The sequence below is a fragment of the Rhinolophus ferrumequinum genome, chromosome 27, assembly GCF_004115265.2.
Source record: "Rhinolophus ferrumequinum isolate MPI-CBG mRhiFer1 chromosome 27, mRhiFer1_v1.p, whole genome shotgun sequence".
NCBI lineage: Eukaryota > Metazoa > Chordata > Mammalia > Chiroptera > Rhinolophidae > Rhinolophus > Rhinolophus ferrumequinum.
In genome coordinates, this window is record NC_046310.1 from 21,129,971 (window position 1) to 21,154,453 (window position 24,483).

A 24,483-nucleotide genomic window follows, 5' to 3' on the forward strand; every position below is an offset into this window, starting at 1 on the left:
TTTCAATTATTCCAATGTTACAAAGGAAAGGTTACGGGAGGAAAGAAAAGGAGCAGCCTCACAATTTGAATTTTTCCCTTCGGCAAACAGTTCTGATTGCCAAGAGGAACCAAGAGGTATCAGCTGTTTTCCTAATAAGACTCTTGGTCTTTTAAGGTCAATGGTGGTCATAAATCAGATGATGATCAAGTCACAGGGGTTGAATGGAAGTATTGAGTGTCGTGATTTGCTTTAATATAACTGAAGTTTGCCATAAAATTGCTCATATTCTTCCATTTTTGGCTAAGAGTAACTCAAGCTTTTTTAGCACTTACTGGGGAAAAAGAGGAGTTGAAAGGACTGAAAAAAAAAATCCATTCGGTTCTTCAACAACTTGCCTTATATGAGAAAAAATATTGAAATAAAAAGAATAAGCATGTCCCTTGCTACTTGATGGATAAAGTTAATCGTTTATCTCCATAATGGAAATGATCAGGTATTTTAAACCAAGGCAGCCTGATGACAGTAAAACAATTCACATTGTTTCTGAAGGACCTTCTTCAGTTATAGGGACATTTGGGTAACATGTGCGTCACAGGCTGAGGCGACCAATTTATAGTCTGTGTTTCACACCAAATGAACCTGTTCCTCTCTCTCTCTCTCTCTCTCTCTCTCTCTCTCTCTCTCTCTCTCTCTCTGTCTCTCTCTCTCTCGCTCTGGATTTCCAAGGCTTCAGCAATTGTGGAAAAGGGTTTCATAATGTTTTCCTCTTAAACTGAATGTGAAAACTAGTTATACGTTACTAGAAATTTCCAGGAACTAAGTTCTTTTTAAAAATATTTTCTATAATCTAATAAAATTAGAAGTCATGGATGTTAATGTTGTAAGTCATTACATATTCTTATCTGGCATCTTAAATGTACTCATACCCTACAAGGTGACGTTGACTCTCCATATTACTAGAAAAGACAAGACTGAAACACAGAAGATGGAATTGGGGAACTACGAGGACAAAGATGACAGTCAGTGAAATGGTGCCAATAATTTGGTTTACAACACAAGCAGACCAACTCAGACTAAGGGAAAGCAAGAGTAGAGATAAGAGCCACATTCTCCACTTCAGTTAATTTTGTTCTGTATTCCAGCTTCCAAAACTGTAGGGTGGCCACGTTCATATAGACTTGACTCTCAGTGTTAGGAAAACACTTATAAGATTATCCCTTTGTTAATAATAGATGGATCCCCAACCTTTTAAATTTAATTTTTTTTAATTAAATGAACATGTATGGAGTTTCCTAGAAGTGCATCTCGCTAAGGACAGAGGCCACAGCTATTTTGTTTGCTTGTTTGTTTGTTTGTTTGTTTGAACTACAACACCCATGCACATGGACTGTATATCCAGTAGAGTTCCCTGCACATAATAAATGTTCCAGAAAATGTGAATGTATGAACTAAATAATGTGATATATAGCATGTACAATTAATCTGAAATTTTACAAAGGTTATATTTCCATTGGAAGAGCTTTCTCCTTTGTAAAAGCTAGTACATGTGAAAAATGTATTTAGTTCATTTTCAGCACATGGTCTGAGAAGTTTACAATTATATACATAAAAACAAGTAACAATTCTCAAATTGTAGTTTTGGGCTCATTTAATTTTTTGCCTGTACTTTTCATCACCCATTTCCTTTGCTGCTGATCTAGCAAATAGAATCATCTTCCAGATTCTAGCTCTCAACAGGATGAGGATAGTTTCTAATGCTCTCTCTTTAACAGAAAGAGAGAGAGATAATGAAAAAAAATATGTTTTTACCCAAAGCAAACTTTGTTTAAATGTCAAAGAGATGACAAAAAGACTAAAGCAGAGAAATAGAGTTCAGTTAACGTGTTGGAGACTCTGAAGTTTTGATGTGCTCTGCACGTGACTTTACGGCTTACTTCTTCTTGTATCATCTATCCTTCCGTTGGAATATTGTTTCCCCTGGATTCAACATATTTAGGACTAATTAATACTCTGCTAAAGCAATAATATGCAGCAGAGCTGAAGCAGTTTTCTATTTTAGGGTCCAGATGACAAAATTCACACTACATCACAAAGAGCTTCAGTAACAAGGTATAAAAGGAGAGGAAATAATGAGTAACTCTAAAATCAGAGGTTATCAAATTAGTGAAGTTAATTTGACTTATCATTAGAGAGAATGTGGTTTATCCCAAGCATGATACTGATTTAAAACAATCTTCGTTTACCTTTTTTTTTAAGCTCTAAAAGCACTACTACTGCCTTGCATACAGAAAGTAAGGGCTAATGCAGTTCTATTACTATCGCCTGACAAGAGAGAGAATGAGAACAGTACAGTGATTGAGAAACTCTAATAACAGGAAAGTCTGGCTAGATCACCAAGGTGCCAGAATGTTGGAATAATCATTGTGGGAAAAAGAGAAGTTAGAATCAGTTTTATCATAGATGGGTCATAACAACGCATTATTTGGACTGTGAGATCTCCCCATCCTAGTAGTTCTAGTGTTTGCAATTCTAAGTTTTCAAAAATGGTTATTAACCCTACCCCAGATCAACTCCTGAGAAACAGCTGTACTCTACGTACTGATACAGTCTCAAATTCCCTACCAAGTGTCTGCTGTTTAGCTGATGGAAGGATTTCTCAAGAGACTGTCTTAAGGATACATAGCCCTTCCATTCTCCCAAACACCTGGTACTCATCGAATGCGAAGCCATCCTCAGATGAACTTTATTGTACATATTATCAAGTAATTATAATACTTCCACTGAATTTCTGAATACCTTTTTCATTATATCACTTGTCCTCTTCACAGAGAACATCAGGGGTAAAAATGCTTCAGGAATTTTCATTCCTCCCAAATAAGATGACTATCTTTACCTTCTTAACCTAATAAACTGTTAAATGTATGTGATTTTATGTTGGCTGCTGCAAAGCTTGGATCAGTAGGGCGGACAACCTGCACAAATTAGCTGAACTCTAAGGCATGGGTTTCTGGAGTAACCTCATTTCTGGAAGGTTCCACTTGGTGTCCCTAAACTCTTTTCATCCCTTGACACTTTTTTCCCCTTTGTCTGACTGTATGTGTCATCGTGTGATATTTTAAGTATCAAGGAAAAGGGAGATATACACACACACGACTTTATTTTCTGTCAAACATTTTTACTGTGACATTCTTATTCCACAAAACACACCAGGTTTATTTTCTTATTTTGCTTCTCCACAAACGATCAGAAGAGAACTAATGAATATGTGTAGGCTTCCATCAATGTGTATGCATTTAAAAGAACGAGGAAATTTCCCAGAAAATGGAAACGACTTACTCGTGAGCAGTGAATCAGCCCATTTTGAAGGTGGTTATGGCGCCTGCACCTCAGAACATCTAGTTCGAAGCTGTTAGCTCAAAGCACAAAACGCTGAGGCCCAGAGTAAGTGAACGTGACGGGCTGCAGTCAGCCAGTCAGCATGCGGCTGAGAACACAGGCCCCCTGCCCGGTGGTGCTGTGCTCACCACACTGCACACGCTGCTCAGTGGACTTCCCTCACTTGATTTTAGGAGGGAAGTGAAAAAACGATCAAATGTAATAATAACAGCAAATACACGTAGGGCTTGTTATGACAGGTGATGTTCTGAGCGCCTCAGATGTATGAACTAATTCAATCCTCATCACAGTCCTGTGAAGTACATACTCTAATTAGTCCCAGTTTACAGATAGGAAAACCAAGGCTCAAGATCACACAGTTAAGTGGTGGAACTGGGATTCAAATGCAGGTGGTCCTTCTGAATGTCTTAATGACTCACTGCATCCCATTTTCTACACACAATGCTGTGAAGAAGAAGCTTCTACTGGGGTTACTTTTAAAATGACAGCACATGAAGTCAAATTACTGAGCATATAAAAAATGCACAATTATATGTTTAAATATATGTCTTCTATACAGTTTTCTATTTAGGTCCACACATTCATATGCACGAATTACCATCTATGATATAGAGGGCTGTGTTTTCTGGGAAAATTCCTCATGCCAGGACCAGTCCTCTTTCCTGCCCAACTCCCCTTCTCTCCAAGCCTTGGCTACTTGCCTTGCTTCTGAGCCAGAGTGGCTCTAGAAATGACTCACAGCGTTACTGTGCTTATGAAAGTTGGCTGCTACCATGCTACGACTCACTACGGAGACCCCATGCTGATGGATTCGGAGAGACTGCAGTCCCCAAATGCTCAGCAGGCTGGACCCAAGCTGGCTCTGACTTCCCCAGGGGTTGCATGGAAAGGCTGGTTAATATCAGCAGGAAGCAGGAAGAAATCAATTCCCTATGACCAGTCAGACATAGGAGGTGGGCCGGAACCAGATAAAGTGCTCACCCTTCCTCAGGAGGCGCTGTCCCATGGTGCACACGGCCTCTTTGGGAGCATCCAACGCCACCGAGCAGCTGGCGAGACCGGAGTAGCCATCGTCAGCTCAGGAGGCATTCATTACCTTGTGTTTGCGCTCTGTCCTTCCCTGTATCATCAGTTCTTTTTCCCTTACTCATGCTTCCCCGGATGGCAACACCCCCAACTCCATCAAGTGTTACTACATAATCTCTGGACTTTGTGTCCTAGGGAACCTGGGCTATGACATGAGGGCTTCACTTGAGTTGAACAATTTCATGACATAAAAATGCAGTTGGCAGGTTGCAGCAAAAGGCATGAGTTTTCGAGAACACTGGTCATCAAAATCTCTTCCTCCTCCCCCCATAGAGCTTCTGCAGTAGGAACCAAAGCATTGTACGTTTTCTTGAGAAAAAGAATAATGGTTTCAATGTTTTATGTCCATAGTGGTATCTCCAATGTTTTTATATGTAAGGGATCTCTTTGGTAAGATTCAGGAAGCCCTTCTAATATAGATTGCTGTGTTCCTATGAACAGAACAAAATAAAACCCTTCAAAGATCTACTTATGTAGCTATGGAAGAGGGGACATCTTAGAGCGAGGTCATTCTTACAGAATTATCAAAAACTGAATTCCATTCAAAATTAGATCACTGGAGGGGCCAGACAATAGTGCTATTCTCAGAGGGTAGCACTACATAACATCAGTCCTTAAGACATTATGGATATAAGTTGATTCTTTCGTACTTAATGGTCACAGTTAGCAATACAAGCTGGGAATTGCTCTGGGTTCTTAGGAATGATGTCATTTGAGATACACCTGACGCCCATCTGGGACAGAATACAAGTTATTCTCCTAAGTTTTTATCACCGAACGTCAACTCTACCACAGACATATTTAGTATTTAAGACATAAAAAAATCTCTTTGATCAATAGTACAGACTAATACAACCTCAGGAACTCATCAGGAAATTCATCTGTGAATTAGGAATTGGGCACCTGCTAGGGATGTGCAACTTGCCTAATATTTGACAAAGGTGTTCTCGGAGGCAAGGTAACGCTCCTTTCCTCTGGCTTACTCAAGCTCCACTATCATTAAATCAGTGTTTTCAGTAAGTAATAAATCTGTGTTTAGCACCCTAGTATTCCACAGAAATGCTTTCACTGCATTACCATTTAATATCATTCTCTCTGATTTAAGAGAACAGCAGTAGAAGAAGCAAACATGTGAGGAATGTTTCTGTATATTTTGCAAAATCGTGGTTTAAAAATGTGGTCTACTCTGGTACCAAATCTGTTTGATAATCCCGGTGACCGCAAAACCCATCATGCTCAGAAAAATAAAGTTATTTGACTTGAAATGCTATCATTTATTTGTTATTATTATTATTTGCTTTGGCTTATGAAAAACTCCAAGGTAAAGATAACATTTAACTGTAGTAATTACCATTTTGGGTAATTGCTAAAATGTTTCTTCCCTTTCAATTAATATCAGCCTCTTTATAAGATTTAACTGTCCATTTTAATAGTTTTAATATTGAAGTGGCTCAAATCTAAACAATGGTCATATATAATAACTAAATATGCAATCAATTATTAAATAAGTAGTTGTTGGAAAAGTATATTTACATATATTACAGATGAAGCAGGGGATTTGATGACCAACTTCAATCAGGCAAGTTTTAACAGGAGCATATGACTGAAACATACATGTGATGGCAGAAGACCTGGCAAATCCTTGGCACTTTAGCACTCTCCTCCCACCCCGCTTTCCATATCTCTTAAGTTTTACTTTCTTCCTTGAAGAAATTTCCTTATAATGTCCTATTTTTTATATCTCAAATTATTTTTGTAATTGCAGGTCAAAATATTTTCTCTGGGCAAATTTTATAAGTGCTTAGCTATTCAAAATATTAAGAGATAGAAATAATCAAGTTCTTCCCTAGAACGAAATGCTAAAATCAAGGTTGAAGTTGTGGAATAAAATCTCCAATTACTAATTGCAGCTATCACTAGCACAATGGAAAAGCAGACTTATTTCCAATGTTACCAGGAATGCCATTTGTCATGTCTCTTCAAGCGACGAGACTGGTATAAAAAAACATCAAGAGGGATGAGACCAAACGCTGCACTGCGATGTCTCTGGTTAAAAGTTTACCACCTACGAGGGGTGGTCTCCTTGATCCCAGCACAGTGTGCAGATCAAGGTTAACAGGCACCATAAAATTTCAAATTATGAGCTACTTCAATCGCAAGAATAAACCTGTGTCAAGGAAGGGACACTGAAGAGTCCAACTGCATTGGCGCTAGAAACTCGTAGAAAGATTGCAAGACCTTTTGTTACAAAAGAATCTGAGATGTTGGGTCTAACAAAAAGGTAAATGTCACAGAAACCGAAACTCAGACCCAGACAAATACACACACATATACAGTTTACCTTGCTGCGCTGGGATCCTGTGACCTTAGGAAGGATGAGGACAGAAGCAAAATAGCAATAAACAATTGCTCTGAAGACAGCTGGTAGACCACAAGTGGTTGCGCTTCAGAAAAATAATGTCATTTGCTGCTCACAGCCCATTCTAATTTACCTTAGTTTCTTATAATAAAGATGGACTTGAGAACAGACTACACATACATTAGAAAAGATGATAGTGCCGTATAAGAAATTAACCTTAGGGAATTTTTCTCAGCCAGCAGCAGTCATGGGTTATTCTTGAATGAGTTTGTTTTTGTATTTTTTACCACTGACTCAATACAGCGGAAATGCTCACATCAAATTCTTCCTGAAAAAGGCACTAACTATCTATGTCCAGTCCTCACCTCCACCTTTCTGCACGTCCACTTTAATTAAAGAACTACTGTTGGATCTTAATATATTTCCAGACTTGGAGCTCAAAGGCCAGACATGTACATCGATAGAACAATTTCAAAATTAAAAAGAATCTCTTCTATTTCCTTCCAATTAATTTCTTTTTGAAAAGTTTAAAATAAAAATAAAACAAAAACAGAAAAAATAAATAAATAAGGAGAGTGGTAATTAGAACACCTAACTTTTCTCATAAAAAGCAAAAGTACATTCTAAGCAAAGGGGGGAAATAATAATTACTTTCCTTGTGTCTAGTCAACATTGAGCAGTATTTCAAATTATGCAGATATTTAAAAGTTGAGAACATTTGAGAAAATAATCATAAAATAAAAGATGGTCCTAGGCATATATGCTACTTCATGCAAGCAAACCACAGCATGTGCCACCATCTACATATGTACATGGAATGAGTGACCTAACTGGGCAGAAGTCACAAGAAGTCAAATCTTTCTGACTTCTTTAATACAAAAAAAGTAGCAAACCATGGGTTTAATTAAGAACTCAATGTCGTGTTGTTCATCAATATTTTCCTCACGTGTCTGTTGGAAATTTCAGATCACAACATTCACTGAGATGAGAACAATTTGAAGCCATCTCATCTCTGAGGGTTCTCAGGAGCACTCATTCTGAACATATGGGTTCACTTGATTATTTAACTATTCTATCTCCCTTGGTCTTAACTTCAGCAAATGTTAGGACTCAGATTGTCCCTCCAGCTTCTGACATGCAGTTCCTTGACACAATAAGCTGCGTTAAGCCATGAAGCAAGAAACATAAATGTCAGTTAGAAGGTATGAAACAATACTTCCAAGTTAGAAAAGACAAATCTAGAAAGATCCATCTTACTTCAAAACTCTTCACTTCTTCTTCACCATCATCATCTTCCTCATCATGACAACTCTGATGCAGGGAAAAATTAAAAAAAAAAAAAAAGGTCAACAGGATTAGAATATGTTTAGGCAGACAGTACAAAAGAATTCAGCTTAGATACCAAATCATTTGCATTAATTGATCAATGACATTGTTTAAATATATGTAATATATTAGGTGCAATAAGTTTAGATGACATTATCAATGAATTCATGACCTGAAAGAAAATTTTACTGTGCTTTTACAAAATTAAAATGTTAAATTACCAATTTTATATATCTCATGTTTATGAGGGCAATATCATATTACACATACTACTTGTTCATGTATTTGCCTCATTCAAACCAAATTGTAAGCCTTACAGACAAACATCATTTTCTCTTTATGCTGCCATTACAACTCACTCATACAGATACTTGGAATAACTATGGATTAAAATTAATAGAAAGCAGTGTCTATTAATTAGAGGGAATCTTGTGCTCCCTTTTTGAGTTCATTTTTTATTTGGCCCTAAGGAAAAAAGTGAAAATACAACTGCTACTAATATTACTCTTTCGTAGAAAAATTGTAAAACTGACTATTCTATTATTCTAAGTTATTTTTCCCAGAAATGAGATAGGAGCGGTGCTAATCCACACATGTATTTTTCATCTGATTCCCACAGCTGAAACTCTTTTAGGAGACTGAGCAAGACACTGGTTGGGAACATGATCTCAGGATGCACAGTGCCTGGTTCAAATCCTACTGCTGCCAATCATTAGCTGTTCCGGCGAAGGCAAGTTCCTTCACCTCTCTGGGTCCTGTTTCCTCATATGTAAGATGGGAATAAGAAAAAAGAATACCCACGTCTTGAGAGGATCACATGAATTAATATATAGAAGTTCTGTGTAATTTAGAAACAAGTGTCTGAAAAATAATATGCTTTTAATAAATCTCAACTGCTATTATGATTGTGGTTTAGAATTAGGAGTATCACATGACCACAGGAAGCTGATCATTAACCAATACTACGGTAGGAAGGAACCTATCGCTCTTCAGTTGGATTGGTCCAGTCCTTGCAAGGATTTCTTATGGTTCGTGAGTACTCGGTGTATTAATGAAGCACACAGAAGCAAGCAGTTAAATATGTTACAAATCAGGAAAAAGCACTTTTAATTCAGTGATTCACAGTACTTTGACTATGGAGATAAAGATGGGATGGGAGGGAAGGTACAAATGTTATCCTTCCAAACACTCAGTGACAAGTTTTACAAGCTTTCTCACATTCTTTTGTTCATTCAACAAATATGTACTGGGCATACCCCTTCCAGGTAGAATAATAACAATGTGAACATGGTTTGCAAAAGAGAAAATAAAGGGGACACAGACCTGGGACCGTTTCACCATGGGGACAGGTGTTACACAGTATGTTTCACCAGGAAAACAAAGGTGTTAATTATTCGTTCGGAGTGCAGGAACTGTCCCACTGTGCACGAATGTCACCTTGGCTCACACGTCATCAGTTAGCCAAGCATTTTGAAAATAAGAACCCACGAGAACTTGAGTACAACCTATCTGGAAGGCAAATATGCGGTCCTCCTTACATACTGTACATCTAAGGTCGAACACAGAGAAATTGGGCTTATCTGCGCCTTAGACGACCAACGTCATATTAGTAATGGGGACTGGAAAACATAGTGGTCTAATCCGGCAACAGCGTGGTTACTATTCAAGCAAAGTAGAATAGTAATATAAAATGTCTCTTAAAGGTACAGAGTTTTAAATTTTCTCAAATACATTATCTCCTATGCAAATGTCATTACCTTCAGAAATACTGGGGAGGAACAAGGTTTGAGATGAATATATTCAGAAAAAAAATTGTCATTTTGAGCAATAACCATATGCTTTTAAGCTATAACATTCACGTTTGCTTTTGCATAAAGGAATTTAGAGCTCTAGCTGACAAATATGGTTTATAAAGAATTATGCTGAAATAAAATTTTTAAATTTAAAAAAAAAAAAAAGGTCTTCCTAAGGAAATTTAGCGAGCTTTGCTTCTGATAAGATTAAAAACTGTGTGTCTGTGTGCATGCGTGTGTGTGTGTGTGTGTGTGTGTGTTTTAAACCTATTAAGCCTGATCTATGTGACAAAAACATGTATCTGACAAGATTCATCAAACCCATAAACTCCTTGAAACTTCTACTGATTGGCATGAGGACGTGCTGGGGCCCTCGAGAAACTATAGCAGATCTCTAATAACTTTTTAAAATACTGGACAGAAACAGAGGACTTATAGGCATAGGAAATACATTTTTAATAGCAAAGTGCATCCATGTAATATATATGGTAATGCAAAGTAAATAGGGAGTTCTATAAATCCTGGTCAGAGGATTTAGCTTTCTGGACCGAAATGATAAATTCTAGGCAACGAGGAGTGACAGCACATGCCAGGAAGGAAAAAAAGTGAATAAAATCATACATGAAGAGGCAGAAGCATGGAATAGAGAATTTAGAAGAAAAAATGAGAGAAACTAAAACAGAGAGTACGTCGGACCCTTCGGGTATCTAGATCAAAGTTCAGAATTGGCAGTGAGAATACGTAAAGCAGTAGATAGAGAACTTCACCTGGCCAGTATCTGCTGGAAACTTCATTCTGCAAAACAAGTATATTTCATACACTCTTACGTTGCCTTTCTGAATGTGTGACTCCTCAGAAGATGGAAGAAGCAAAAACAGAAATTTTAGTGTGGATTTAAATCTGACTAAGAGCTAATGGGTAAGAAAGAGGCAAGGGAACTTTCATAAGAAAGTGACTCTGTCGTTTTATAATTTTAACCAACAAAGAATGGCTCCATGAGCCTAACTTGATGTGTATCTTAAAATTTTTGATAAAAGTTAATCAGAGAAGGAAGAGGAAAAGGTTTCCTTACGCAGAAACACAAAAGAATAAAAACAACTTGGAGTGTTTAATTAATGATGGTAGCATTCTAGATTCTTCCACATGGCTATCTTGTTCAAATTGGTAAAACCATTCCATTAGGATGAAACAGCTTAGACAGTTCAGGAGGAATGAGAGGTAGTAAAGAGACAACCTGACAGCCAAGTATAAGTGGCCATGATAAGGACAAAAGGGGGTGACAACAGCAAACCAATCTGGATGCGCTGGAAATTCTGTGCTAAGATTTGTAGGAGAGGAGGCATACATGATGGAAGCAGGGGGCTTGAAAGATAGGCAGGGGAAAAAAGAAAAGAATATTACCTTAAGGCTTAGAACAAAGTGTGGCTTGGAAAATACTAAGATTTAAAATGATTTTGAAAGATAGAACCAAAGCAAGAGAACAAGGAACAGTACATACATGATTGAGAGTAGATGCTGTAATAATTAGTAACAATAATAATAATAACGATGAAGTACAGAACTGTTCATTATCTTTTTGCTTCCGACTAACCACCAAAGAGAAGTGATTTTTAAATATAAACATTACCTAGCCAAGAGAAATGAAAATTAAGATCCCAATGAAATACCATTTTACACCTATTTGATTGACAAAAATTAATAACTTGTAATTCACAAAAGTCTGGATGAATCTTATAAAACTATTAAGTGAAACAAGTAAGTACCAGAACATTACATACAGCCTACTGCCCTTTGAAATGTTAAAAACTAAAATAAAAAAATATAGATTTATGCGTGTAATATATGTAAATAGGTAACATATGTATTAATAAATAAGTACAGTAAATAAAAACTTTCTAAAAGGAAAGTAAGGGATCTTAAACATAAGATTCAGGATGATGGTTTCCTTGTGGAGGTAGATAGGCTATGAGTTAATGGGGGACCGTAAGATTATAGGTAAGTTATGGTCAAGGTTTTCTTGTGAGTGGTGTTTATGGGTATTTCCCACAATATAATGTAACGTAAAATAATGTTTTATTTCTACATTATTAGAAACAACTAAATAAAATGAGGCCAACTAATGGACGAATGATGAGTAGATCATGAATTCAGAACTATGATTAACTTAATTCTGTGTTCCTATACTTGAAAAAACAATTAAGACTGTAAATAAAAACCTACTTAAGATGTAAAGGATGCCTCCTAAAGGGCCTGCAATGGTGAAGGAAGAAGACAGTCTCTTGAAGTGAGGAATAAGATTATTTAATTATGAAGGGGGAGACTTCGAGAGAAAGTGAGCCTCATCAAAAACTTGACCGTCTGTCCAAAGAGGTCAGATTCAGCTTTAGGACACAGCGAAACAAAGGAGGAGACAGATTCTGCTGCAATCACACGGAAGAGGTGTAAAGATCAGCAGCACCCCACTCTCAAACCAGGAGCTTCTGCCTTTTGTTCCACTACTCGTGGCTTCTTCAACTGCCGAGGATGACAGTACAGGATTCCTTTACTATTTCCTTATATCAGCTCCCTCTGTCCTTATTTCCTTATTTATTCTAGTGAGAATCCCAGACTCAGGGTCTCAGCCATACTCCTAGCAACAGACAAAACCCCTCTGACCCACAGCCGTCTGGCACACATCGTTCTCTCCATGAACGTAACTTCCTGCCATCTCTGAATTCACATTTGGTTTCTGATTGCTGCTAGAGAAAAGTCACACAGCCGGGAAGACTGGAACTGCAGATTCACAGACAACCACCTGAACCAGGCTTTCTACAGCGCTGCGTCCCGCTTTAGTTCCCGGGCAATACTCCATGCCTATTTCCACAAGGAGGAAACATCCTTCCTCTTTTCTCTTTTAACCCAGGGTCTTTTAAACTACGGGTTTCAACCCATTAATTGGGCATGAAATCTATTTAGTGAGTGATGATCTCACACATTTTTTAAAGTAAAATAGGAAATATCAGACTATACTGCTCATAGGATGGTATGATTCCATGACAATCTTTTTTTAAAGACCCTATTTTTATGTTTCTATAAATATGCTGGTAAAATGTATTTCTTACTGCAGGTTACGGTTTAAAATAATGCTGGAAAACCATGACACTCGCCTTGCGCTCTGTAACCTGTCCTGTTTGCCCACTCCCACCAATGCAAGGCCTCGCTCCACGGGTTAGTCCCCTGCCCATTCTACTGCATCCTTCCCACAGGAGAGAAGCAGCTTCAAATCTCTCTCTTGAAAAAAGTAAAGAAATAGCAAATGAACAAAATTATCCGCCTTCAACCTCCCAATTCCATCAGGGTATTCATCATCTTCTTCCTCCTCCTTCTCAATCTTCTCAGTCATGTCTCTGCCACGTCTCCTGACACGTGACTTACTTCCCCACAACATGGCACTGGCACCAACGGCCCCTCTCCACCATCCTCTGAACTGTTCTGACCACGGTCATGTGATGAACACATAATCAGACCTCACCTGCGCAACCCCTCGGAACACACCTTTGTTGACTATACACTTACTCCAACTAGATCAATGCTCACTAAGATTCCCTATTTTTTTTTTCAAATGGGCTTCTTCTCTCCATCTTTTAACCACCCATATCCGTAGAGGCTCGGTCCTAGGCCTTCTTCTCTTCTCAGGCTGTTCTCCCTGCCTGGGTAAGACCACCCACGTCTATGGCTGCAATGACCTTGGAATCTGATGGAGCCCAGGGCTATTTTCATTAGCCTCCCAGAGATACTGAATGTCAGACATAAACATCTTATCATATTTGTGGCATCTCCACTTAGCTGTGTCACACACTTCTTTAATTGACATGTCCAAAACTTAATTTGTTATCTTTCGTCTTCACACCAGGCCTGCAGTTATTCTGGAGCTCCCCATCTTAACACATGGCAGTCACCTACCCAGCTGCCCAACTCAGAAGCCTGAGAGATACCATGGCTCCTCTTTTAAGACTCATCCCCTCATTCACCCTCCGGTTGTGAGAGTGTTTTATAATCATCTGTTTAAATTGTGTCTTCTCCATCAGATAATTAATTCCAAGGAGACAGGGTATGGGTCTTTCTTCCTTATTCACCATGCTATCTCCAATACCTTGATGCCCAGGGAATATTTGTCGAACGAATGGATGTTTGGAAAGTTAGTGAGCTCCCCATAAATAAAATGTTCAAGGAGGAAACAATGATTGCCTGTCAAGGAAGTTAGAAGAAAGATTAAAGCAACAAATGGAAAGCTTAGGTTTCTAAGGTGTAACAGTGTTTTATTTTAATCCAGAAATATAGATATTCTTTGTCAGATGGAAATGATTTTCCTTTATTAAAATTAAACATTAAGACAGATGTTTATTTACCTTTGCCATAATATCTGCATAGGCCATGTATAAATAATCTTCCTCTAGTTTGCTATGGAAAACAAGAAAGAAAAAAACAAAACATCATTTTAAGCAGAAAGCTAGTCATATGCAAAATTACCATCACTGTATAAAATAATCTTTATTTTTTAACCATTACACCCTTTTTAAGTGAAATGAACACAAAAATTAGGCAAAGTAACCATTCAAAATATTATAGAGTCACAAAGTAAAGATATCAGACCTCCTAAAGAGCTGCCCCACCTTACCTTTCAGAAGTGGTTCGTTCTACGTCTCACAAAATAAATGGTCTATTGATTTACAAACAAAGGCAATAACTTTAATTTTCTTGAAACTACAGAAGTTGAAACAAGCAAATTTAAATGAGGTAGGGGCTTTTGACAGCAGAAGTGATATTTGACGTTTGATGGAAAGACTCCCCAAATTATGCTATAAAATCATCATAATGATTTTTAAAATGTAAGAAAAGTTTAAATATGTTCATTATGCTTTAATGGTACGGAAACCATTAATTCATGAAAAAAGTCTTCATCAGAAATAGCTAATTTTTGCCAAGTTATTTTAGCAGTTTTAAACTTCAGCCATCAGAAAAATTCACTTGTGCGAAATACCTCATTACCTGCCAATGCCAGACAGAGAGTTGCTCTATGCTTAGGGGTGAGATGATTTTGTTAGGTAGGGAATAATGAGAGAGAGAGAAATGGTGAGAGAAGGATGGATCTCGTAGGCTAAGAGGGAGAAACGCACATTATTACAGGATGCATAGAGGCCAAACGACCTTTCAGGACTCTGAGAAGTCTTGTGGGTAAAGCCTGATAATTAAATCCTCTCCTAGCTTCTAAAGAGAATGAGACTGAGGCCTGCAGCAAAGCAGGCTCTCTTTCAGTGGCAGGGAGGGGGATGATGGTTGTATAAACTCCACAGCGTCTGTCTAGGAGCCCGTCTATGCAGGGCCCCCTGCAGGGAGCAGAAGCAGAGCACATTTTGATTACCCAGCCCCAGTACATTTCCTTATTAACTCCATAGAGGTTTGCCCTTTGTGGCTTTGGTGAAGTCCTATGAAAAAGACTGCAGGCGCCAAGAAACATGGCGAATGAACTTAAAATAGACCTCAAAGAAACTTCCCACTGAGATAATGGCTTACCCACATCCTAAAGGCTTCCTAAGACCCACCACTGCACAATGGCAATACAATGTACTCAGGACATTTTAGGTAAATTGTAGGTCCATACATTTGGTGGTACTGGAATTTCCTTTGAGCTCTTTAATTTATAAAGGCTGTGTGTGATAAAGAGAAAAAATCCTTTTATAAGAAGATTCAGAATCAACTCAATCAGCTAATTACAAAGTTATGAAAAACTAGAGTAGATATTAAAGCTTGAAACTGAATGAATGTTGGTCCCTAGTTGCGGTGCCAGACTAGTCCTTTCGCTGAACGACTCTCTCTCTTCTAACAAGATGAACCTGAAACATGAACACATGACACACAGACTCTCAGAAACAGGTTCCTGTATTTGTCCTCCCTATGTCTGACATGGCCCTTCCAACCATACCATTTCTCCGTTAAGGCCGTTCGACTAAACAGAAGGATCAGCTGGTGCAGAGGATCCACTCTCTTAGTGCCTTCATCTTCCTCTGTAGGTTCTGCTCCAGGTTTCTACAAAACAGTTTCATTTATAAAATTTCACAATTCAATGACAAGGTCACTCAAATCTAGGAGCAATATGAGGGCTAGGAACAACAAATAAAAGCAAAACCCTTCTCTGCAGTGTGACAGTGTGTGAGTGTGTGAGTGTGTGTGTGTGCTTGTGTGTGTGTGTGTGTGTGTGTGTGTGTGTGTCTGTGTGAGCGTGTCTGTCTATCTGTGTTACATTACCAATGCAAAGCTATGCAGCTTAAAAAAAGGTATTTATTCATTGCACCAAAAACACTGTTGGGCAAGAAGGTCTTAAATCATTTAACAATTCTGAATGCTATTTTTATAAGCAGATTCACAACTAACTGAAAGTGTATTTGCAACATAGATTTCAGCTTTAGAGAAGGCTCAATTGACACAGATTTGCAACAAAATGCTAAAACACTCCAAGCGTAAAAATTTAGTTCACACAGCAGTTCAAACTGATTAGCAATGAAATATTTTCTTAGCCTACACAATGATAGTCAAAGAATGCTAAATGGGTTAATGCTTGAACAATTTGCACTTTTTTTTTCCAGTTACTTATAAGACTTAAAAAATAAGTTTGCACTTTCCTCACCATGAGGAAAAGTATTAAGCATTTTTTACTGATTGTGCAATTAATCAATCTTGACTTTTTGTTGAATGACAATGAATTTTATATCTTCACTGACTTACTCATTCACTTTTTTTTTTTTTTTTACTCTTCTCCTGGCTTTCAGGTTCAATGTTGCAGGACCTGGTTAAATTTCTACAAGACATCCTGTAGTCTACAAGTTGCTTTGGTTATAAAGACAAATTGAATTCATTTAAAATATCTTGAGGTGATCAGGATGAAGCTTTCATGAACTGAATTAGTTTTTTTTTTTCCCTTTTATTCCCTGATAATTTATGAGTTAAAAAAAATTAACTTTTAGACAAGAGGTCTTTAAATTGGGAATCATGAGCCTCTAACTAGTCCACAAAATCCTGTGGAATGGGATGCTTGCACATCTCCCTGAGAAGGTGGCTTTTGTCAGACTTTTAAGCCAGTCTGCGGCTAATAAACAATTATGACTACGCTCCTGGTTGCCCCCTCATCAGTGTGGCTGACGAAAATTCTCCTTGCTTTCTACTACATTTATGTGACTTGTGTCCAGTCAATGTTCTCTGCTCTGCATATTTTTAAAACCCAGCTACTTTTCATTTGCTTTTGTTAATCTTCAACTTATTTTTGATGCGTAACTTCTTTATGGTTCAGCTTTTATAGTTCTATCCTGGCTCTGAGGTGTGTAAAGGTGCTTTGAAGATGAATTTAAAAGAATAACAGTCAAAGTTTAGTTAATAAGAAACTTGTATAATTCTTCTTCAATTCTGAATTGCTTGATGTTGAAGAGATCTCTTTGAAATAAGAAGAGCGAATCCTGCCCTAAACGCTGGATGCAGTAACAATGGAGAACAGAGTCCCTGAGACCAACATACTGCAGTGACATTTTCTCTTTAATGTGACACGGTAACCGCTCACACCGTTATGCCACCAAACCCAAATTCGCTTTCATCTTATAAGCCCCGTTAAAAACATACTGCTAAATCTTCTATCAGTTTATCTTCAAAGTAATGTTCTTCTGTTTCAATCCAGGACTTTTCATATCCCTGAAGAAAGAGATTGACGGCCCGATGCCTAAAAGATAAGCACAAGTTCAAACACAAGTGTCGGTTTTTTAAAATAAATTAAAAAGGTACACAGTAGTGCTTTATCACTGGATTTCTGTGAACTAAAAACTGAAATATAAATAAACCTCCCATTTTTTTTTTTTTTTTTTTAAGGAGTGTGCAGCTCACAGTGGCCCATGCAGGGATTGAACCGGCAACCTTGGTGTTAGCCGCACCACACTCTAATCAACTGAACTAACTGGCCACCCCACTAAACCTCCTACTCGATCGGAGAGGCAGCCATTGTAGAGGAGAGAACAAGGTTTCTCAGACCACCCTCTGACTTGGACTTAAATCCTGGCTGAGCTACTTCTAAGCTTCATGACACTGGTCACATTATCTAACTTTGCCAACTTTCGTTTTTCCCGTTTATAAAACTAGGGTAACCTTATATACACTTCAATCTTGTGAGACTTAAACTGAGATACAGAATATAAAGCACACCAACTAGATGCTCATTCAAGGTACTGTGTTTCCCTGAAAATAAGATCTAGCCAGACAATCAGCTCTAATGCGTCTTTTGGAGCAAAAACTAATATAAGACCCAGTCATATTTTACTATAATATAAGACCGGGTATAATATAATATAATACAATGTAATATAATATAATATAATATATAATATAATAAAATATAATACTGGGTCTTATATTAATTTTTGCTCTAAATAATGCATTAGAGCTGGTTGTCCAGCTAGGTCTTATTTTCGGGGAAACGGGGTAGCTAGCTATTAGGACAAAATGACTCTAGATAAACATTGTAACACCTTATGACACTTATTCCATGTTTGAGTTAACACAGATACTGGCCCCGAGGATTACAAAACAGAGTGGAATACCAATGGTACATGGTTGCCTATGAAATCAAAGAAGACCAATGAAGACCAGAAGATCAGTAAACTCCTCACGAAGCTGATGAGCGATGTGGATAAGATGCCAATATAAGAAAAAAATGGAAAAAAAAAGATATAAGAAAAAATAAAATAAGGGAATCATAAGAGAATATCAGAAGTGCTAAAATGAGACGGTACCTTTGCAGGAGGGGATGCTGAGCTTAACGCCACCAAAGGCAGGCTAAGGAGTCATGAGACAAATAGTCAGGTTTAGGAAGGGCCTTGAAAACTGGGGAGAGGAAGTAACAATGCAGCTGGAACTGCTAGAAGCCACCACAAACTCTTGTACACGAGACAGGCATGATGAGGAAAGGGTCAGCATCACTGGTACATCAGAATTGCCTGTGTGGTGTTCAAACAATACACATGCCAGGCCCTCCCAGAAATCCTCATCCAACAGGTTGAGGGTTGGCTATTTCTTGTGTGTATTTAAGTGTGTTTCCTGAAAGCACCAGGTTTGAGAACCACTAGAATAAGGGATACAATTTTGAAAATGGCATATCAGAGTGAGTGGAACACTCGACTGAGACATCGTAGAAACCAGCTCAGAATCTGCAGCGATCGACCTAATACAAGGCTGTAAGAAGTGAAAGGAGGACATGGCCGTGAAGGGAAGCGTGGCAGTGCAAAACAGTTCAAAGAAAATGTCATGAGACTCAGAGAACAACCGCGTAGGAGTAACCAGAAAAGCAGTGTGAGAATCTGAACTCGAGGTTAATGTTCCGTTTGAGTAAATTGAGTCAGAGAATTTAGAAGGAGAAGGAGCACACAGTTTAAGGAGGAAATGCGTGTGGTTCAGACTCAGTGCAACGAGACGGCCAAGAAGCCAGTGGTCTTGGTGAAAAGGAAAGGTGAGACATTTTGCTGTTTTGCTTTTGTATTCCCTGCCTTATGTCATTCATTCATTCAAACACTTAGTGACATCAGCAGTCTAGGAGCGGAGGACAAAAACTTGAACATAACTGTAAAGGATCGCAAAGTCTGACTCCGACAGACAAGTGGCCCGACACTACAGGAAGCTGCTGTAACTGAGTCCTGTTCACCAGCCACGGGGATGGTATCACTTACACAAAGCTCAGAGAAGGAAAGAACAGTTTCGTAGGAGAACAGCAAGAAGGCTCAAATGGCTCCCTGGGCCACCGAGTAACCTGAATGCACAGGTTACTTCTCCGTGAACAAATACGCCTACTCTATCTCAGACAGAAGGTTGGTGGAACTGTCACATGTATTCACTTCATGCCCATGAGTTAGTTGGGTAGCAGCTATTTTCCCAAAAGCTAACAATCACAGAAACATACAATTACAATTTATGGTGACAAGCACAATTCTAAGAACTCTGCAGATCTCGACCCCTTAAATAATTTGAACAACTCTGTGATGCAAATCTAATCATGGAACAGAGAGAAAACTGGAATGAAGTCAGGTGAGGAACTTGACGAATGTCATACAGCCAGAAGCTGCGACGCCAGGGCTCCAGTCAAGGCAGTCTGACTCCAAAGCCTGAGTTCCTAAGTATTCTACCTGCCTGCCTCACACCTCTGAGCCGGTCTTCCTCCATAGTTACGTCATTTAACAATTACATTATAGACCACAGTTCTCTGAGAAGATCCACCGAAGAAAAACAAAGTATTATACGGAAGAGCCACTACATCTCTTCTATCCTTCTCTGGGACTATCGTACTCACACTAGGTAGATGCCAGACTCCTGTCACTTATTAGGGAAAAAATAACTTTACCATAAACATTTAAAAAAATTCTCACCTTGGCAGGTTATATAAAGGAGCCATCCGGAAGCAGGCTACCACAGCCCTTTTCCTCTGCTTAGAGAGCAGCTTGTGCCACACGGCCTTTTTAGATCTCTGGGGATGCTCCACCTGGGGTAGGACGACACAAAGAAATAAATACGGAAACCCCAAACTAGCCTCAAAACTACAGTACTAAAGAACTACGCCTTATAGGTAAACATTTTTGAAACTAAAATTCCAAAGCTACCTTAGAATTACGGAAGAGTCCACGTCCTAAGAGTTACCCAATGCTAAATTTGAAATAGTTTTAAATGTTACCTATTTTTTCTTAGTAAAAATACAGTATTTCCCAGTAGTGTGTACTTTAGAAGCTGTGTCATCTCTGAAATCAAAGAAATATAAAGCCATTCTATAAAAAAATCATTTTGCATCTTTCTCAGAATTTGGTTATTTTTCTGCCTATGCAAAGAAATAACCTATTTTTATTTATGTATCCATTTTAACTGATTTTATTATAAGAGTTACAGCAATAAACACGCATAGAGGTGATTAAAGATAATTCTAATGAAAATTCTGCTGTTTCTTAATATAACAGGATGGAGAGAAGATGACCAGGCTTCATGAACACATTATTAGGAGTGAGTAACACGATTTAATTTTGCAAACATGTTAACATATATAACTATTTTGTTAGATAGGGACAAATGAGAATTTAAAAGCTGCAGTAAATGATGCAAGCAAGCTATGTATTTAGCTAATGGTGTTTAGAACTCCAAGAGGAAAAACAGATAAATTATAAGTATTAGAGAAAAAAGTCCCAACATGTCACTCTACATTAATTAGTAATCTCTAGGCAATTGAACACTGTACTTCCCCTACTGTAATATTTCCAGCGCATACATGTAGATCTCTGGAAGAAATAAAAATGTCACATTAGCTAAAAAAAAAAATTAAATTTATTATCCTTTGCAGTAAAGGGTCAAAATATGAATGTACTAATGCCTGAAGAAAACATTAAGAATGTTTGGACGACAGTGGTTTAGAAATTTTAACATAGCAAGTTGTGTAATTTGAAAGTGCTTGTCTGTGACCCTCTTCCCTCCATAGGATCAATAAACATGTTTGGACATTTATCCATTTCTTCTCAATGACTGTGTTAAGCAAAATAAAACATTGTGGAGATTTAGCACTGTGGTGGAAACAGAATCAAGGATAGTACTGTTTGACTAGACCCAACATATTTCAATGTAAAATTCCATTTTTAGATCCAAGACTGGAAATGGTAGTTTTTGTGATAGTTTAAATGGCACTCTGATCAACGTGGGTGACAGTCAACAAACATAATTAAATGCCGAGGCATTGAAAATACACAGTGGTGAACATGGTAGGAAAGGTCCCTGCGATTATGAAGCTTACCATTTGGTGGAGAATTTTATTACACAAGGGAAGACCTTAAATAGTGAGTTTTCCTATAAATCAAGTAAGATCTGCAATCCAAAGGTGAACTCCAATGTGTGTCTTATAACTGTCTGAATGCCTAGACCTGTTAGCTCGGCTAGAGATTTGGAATATTAGGAAATTCCAAAGAGACACTTACTCTCGTGAGAAAAATTACCAGATATACAATGCAAACTATACATTGGCAAAGGTCACTGATATTTGAGACAAATTAAGTATTTCCTGTACACGCACTGTTTTGGCATTGAGTTTAGCTAGTGAAAATATTCTTTGCAAATTGACCTACAACTCAGTTACAAGTTAACATTTGAGTAGAAGTATTAAAGGCATGAATTCTACTCACAAATATCTTCCACTCTTCTCTATTCTTTGATAATAGATTCCTTTTTGTTTATATCCTTAATATTTGAAGAACATTTTGTCTAAAGTAAAATCCGATTCCCTTACTTTTTCCTAAATAATGACTACTTCTTCTAAGATTTGCACAGGGATTCTCTACTTGACAACTAGATTCCATTTGCGTCCTTTTATCTTCTCTTCACATTTTATATCCCAGCACAGCGATTTCATTACATATTTATCTATTTATGTATCCACATTCTGTACTGGAGCATGGGCAATTTGAGTCAACGGGCCCTATTATTCAGTCCTAAGGCCTGCTAAGTGCAAACCTGCCATGCAGAAGTGTGCTCCAAAAATGTTCATGAATGAACGGGCTCTTTAGAGAAATGAATCCACTGCTCACAAGTGACATCATTCATTATGGTTGGGATAAATTCATGAATATATAATAAATGGATATTGTAGAACACAATCAGATTTCAATAAGCTTCAATTAATGTATTTCAAATTCATCCAAGCAGATCCAGATATGTGCATGAAAGCCAAGAGGAATGAAAAATTATGATAATTTTGCCAGAAATAGTCTTCCAGTAGCCACTTAATGAACACTGAATAATCTTCTTAAACATGTATATAAGTCTGGAAACACAACTCTATGACTCTATGCTATGTATCACTTAAAATTTTATTACCTCAAATCCTGTCATTTTCTAATTGATAATAATTTGTATTTTTTTCATGAAAATATTATGGAAATAGGGAAATGCTGAGTTCCCTATATTACATTACATTATATTACTAATATTATGGTGCTACCTAATGTTGAGAGCCATATGGTGCCAGAATATCCTAGTTTTACCTCATCAAGTATAGTGACAAACTGTATGACATTGGTGTTAAATTTAACTGGCCAGGGCAGGAATGGAAGATCACCAGGTAATACAAAATAGGAATCAAAGAAAGATGTCTATTACTGCTATGGTAATACATTTTGAAGAACTTTTAGGTGACAAAGTTCCTGAGATGACACAGGGCATTTTACTATTTTATGTTCAGTAAAATGCCATGTCAGTTGGGCGCTGTCATGAAGGCCTAGTGACGGATGGCTTGTTGGCTCCCTCTGTGGCTCAGTGAATCTCTCACTCTGTGATATTTTGCCGAATGGACCTCGTGAGAAATACAGACTATGTCTCTGTTTTGCAGATATACTACCTAAACCAGAAGATCCCTTATACTAAAATATAACCCACTGACTGATAGTCTCAAATATCACTGGTTTGGGATTTCTTGAGCAAAAGTAATGAATAAGAAAATCAAACACACAGTGAGATCTATAGTTTAAAATAGGATACAGCTGAAAAATTACATAAAAACACTATTCTCACATGGTTTTAACATCAGTGTTCTTCTCTAAATGAAATTTATTGCTGCTCTTGGAGAAAATTAGCTCAAAAATATTTTAACAAAAGGAAAGATTAAGCAAGTGACCAAAAATTTCAAGAATTAAACCAGTGAAAGATAGCATCTCAGACATGTCGTTATGAGTAGCAATATTAAAAATAATACAAGCATAAAACATTTAAAATCAGGTCTTCTAACTCCTGAAATTTTTGTTATAATGATTTAAAATTAAGTGTATAATCCTAATTACACTTTTAGAAATACTTTGAAAAAGACAATAAAACAAAGGCCTTGATCTCTCAAAATACATTATTTATATATTGCTGCAAAAATTATAAGCTAGGAAATTGTGTTTATGAGATACTAAGCACTCCTTAGTCATATATATTTTTATAATGACTATGCTGAACAAATACATATTTTTGGCCTATAGTTGATGAATTAACACACATCCTCTTTTTAAAATGTTGTTTCCACAGTTAAAGCAGATATGATTGAATCAGCACAAAATCTAACCTGTTCAAGATGGAAAAGCACATTTGCTATATCCAATACTCTTTCCACCGTCTTCTCAGGATCGGAACTATCTTCAGTCCTGTTCGGTAAGTCTTTATAAAGAGCCATTTGCCATCTAATGGCAGGATCCTCCAACTGCAGAGCAAAGGAAAAAGTTCAGAAAACCTAAGTATACGATGTAAAGAGGGGAAGACCTACTTCCGAAGGGTAGGTGGACAGTTATGTACTGAGCACAGCACAGAATCAAAACATGCAGAGATCAAGACAGAGAAAGACCTTGAACTCATGAGATTTATCATCTAGTGGGAAGACAAACAGTAAACACACATTTACAACAGTGATGAGAGCTACTGAAAAAAAAAGGTACCAGGAGACTTATACCTGTCGGTGGTTGAAAAGATTTCCCTGAA

General features: G+C 37.6%; 1 protein-coding gene across 5 annotated transcripts in view; it reads right to left on the minus strand.

The window, feature by feature from the left end:
- The window catches only part of RYR2 (ryanodine receptor 2), a 572,172-nt gene that overhangs the window by 63,513 nt on the left and 484,176 nt on the right, over nt 1-24,483 (minus strand). For all 5 annotated transcript variants that reach the window (XM_033099500.1, XM_033099502.1, XM_033099501.1 and 2 more), the window contains 7 exons: nt 24,074-24,208; nt 20,373-20,485; nt 17,590-17,686; nt 15,905-16,008; nt 14,331-14,382; nt 8,081-8,134; nt 6,806-6,829 (listed from right to left, as the gene is read on the minus strand). In XM_033099500.1, the coding sequence (XP_032955391.1) occupies nt 6,806-6,829; nt 8,081-8,134; nt 14,331-14,382; nt 15,905-16,008; nt 17,590-17,686; nt 20,373-20,485; nt 24,074-24,208 (579 nt within the window). The remainder of the gene's footprint in view (nt 1-6,805; nt 6,830-8,080; nt 8,135-14,330; nt 14,383-15,904; nt 16,009-17,589; nt 17,687-20,372; nt 20,486-24,073; nt 24,209-24,483) is intronic.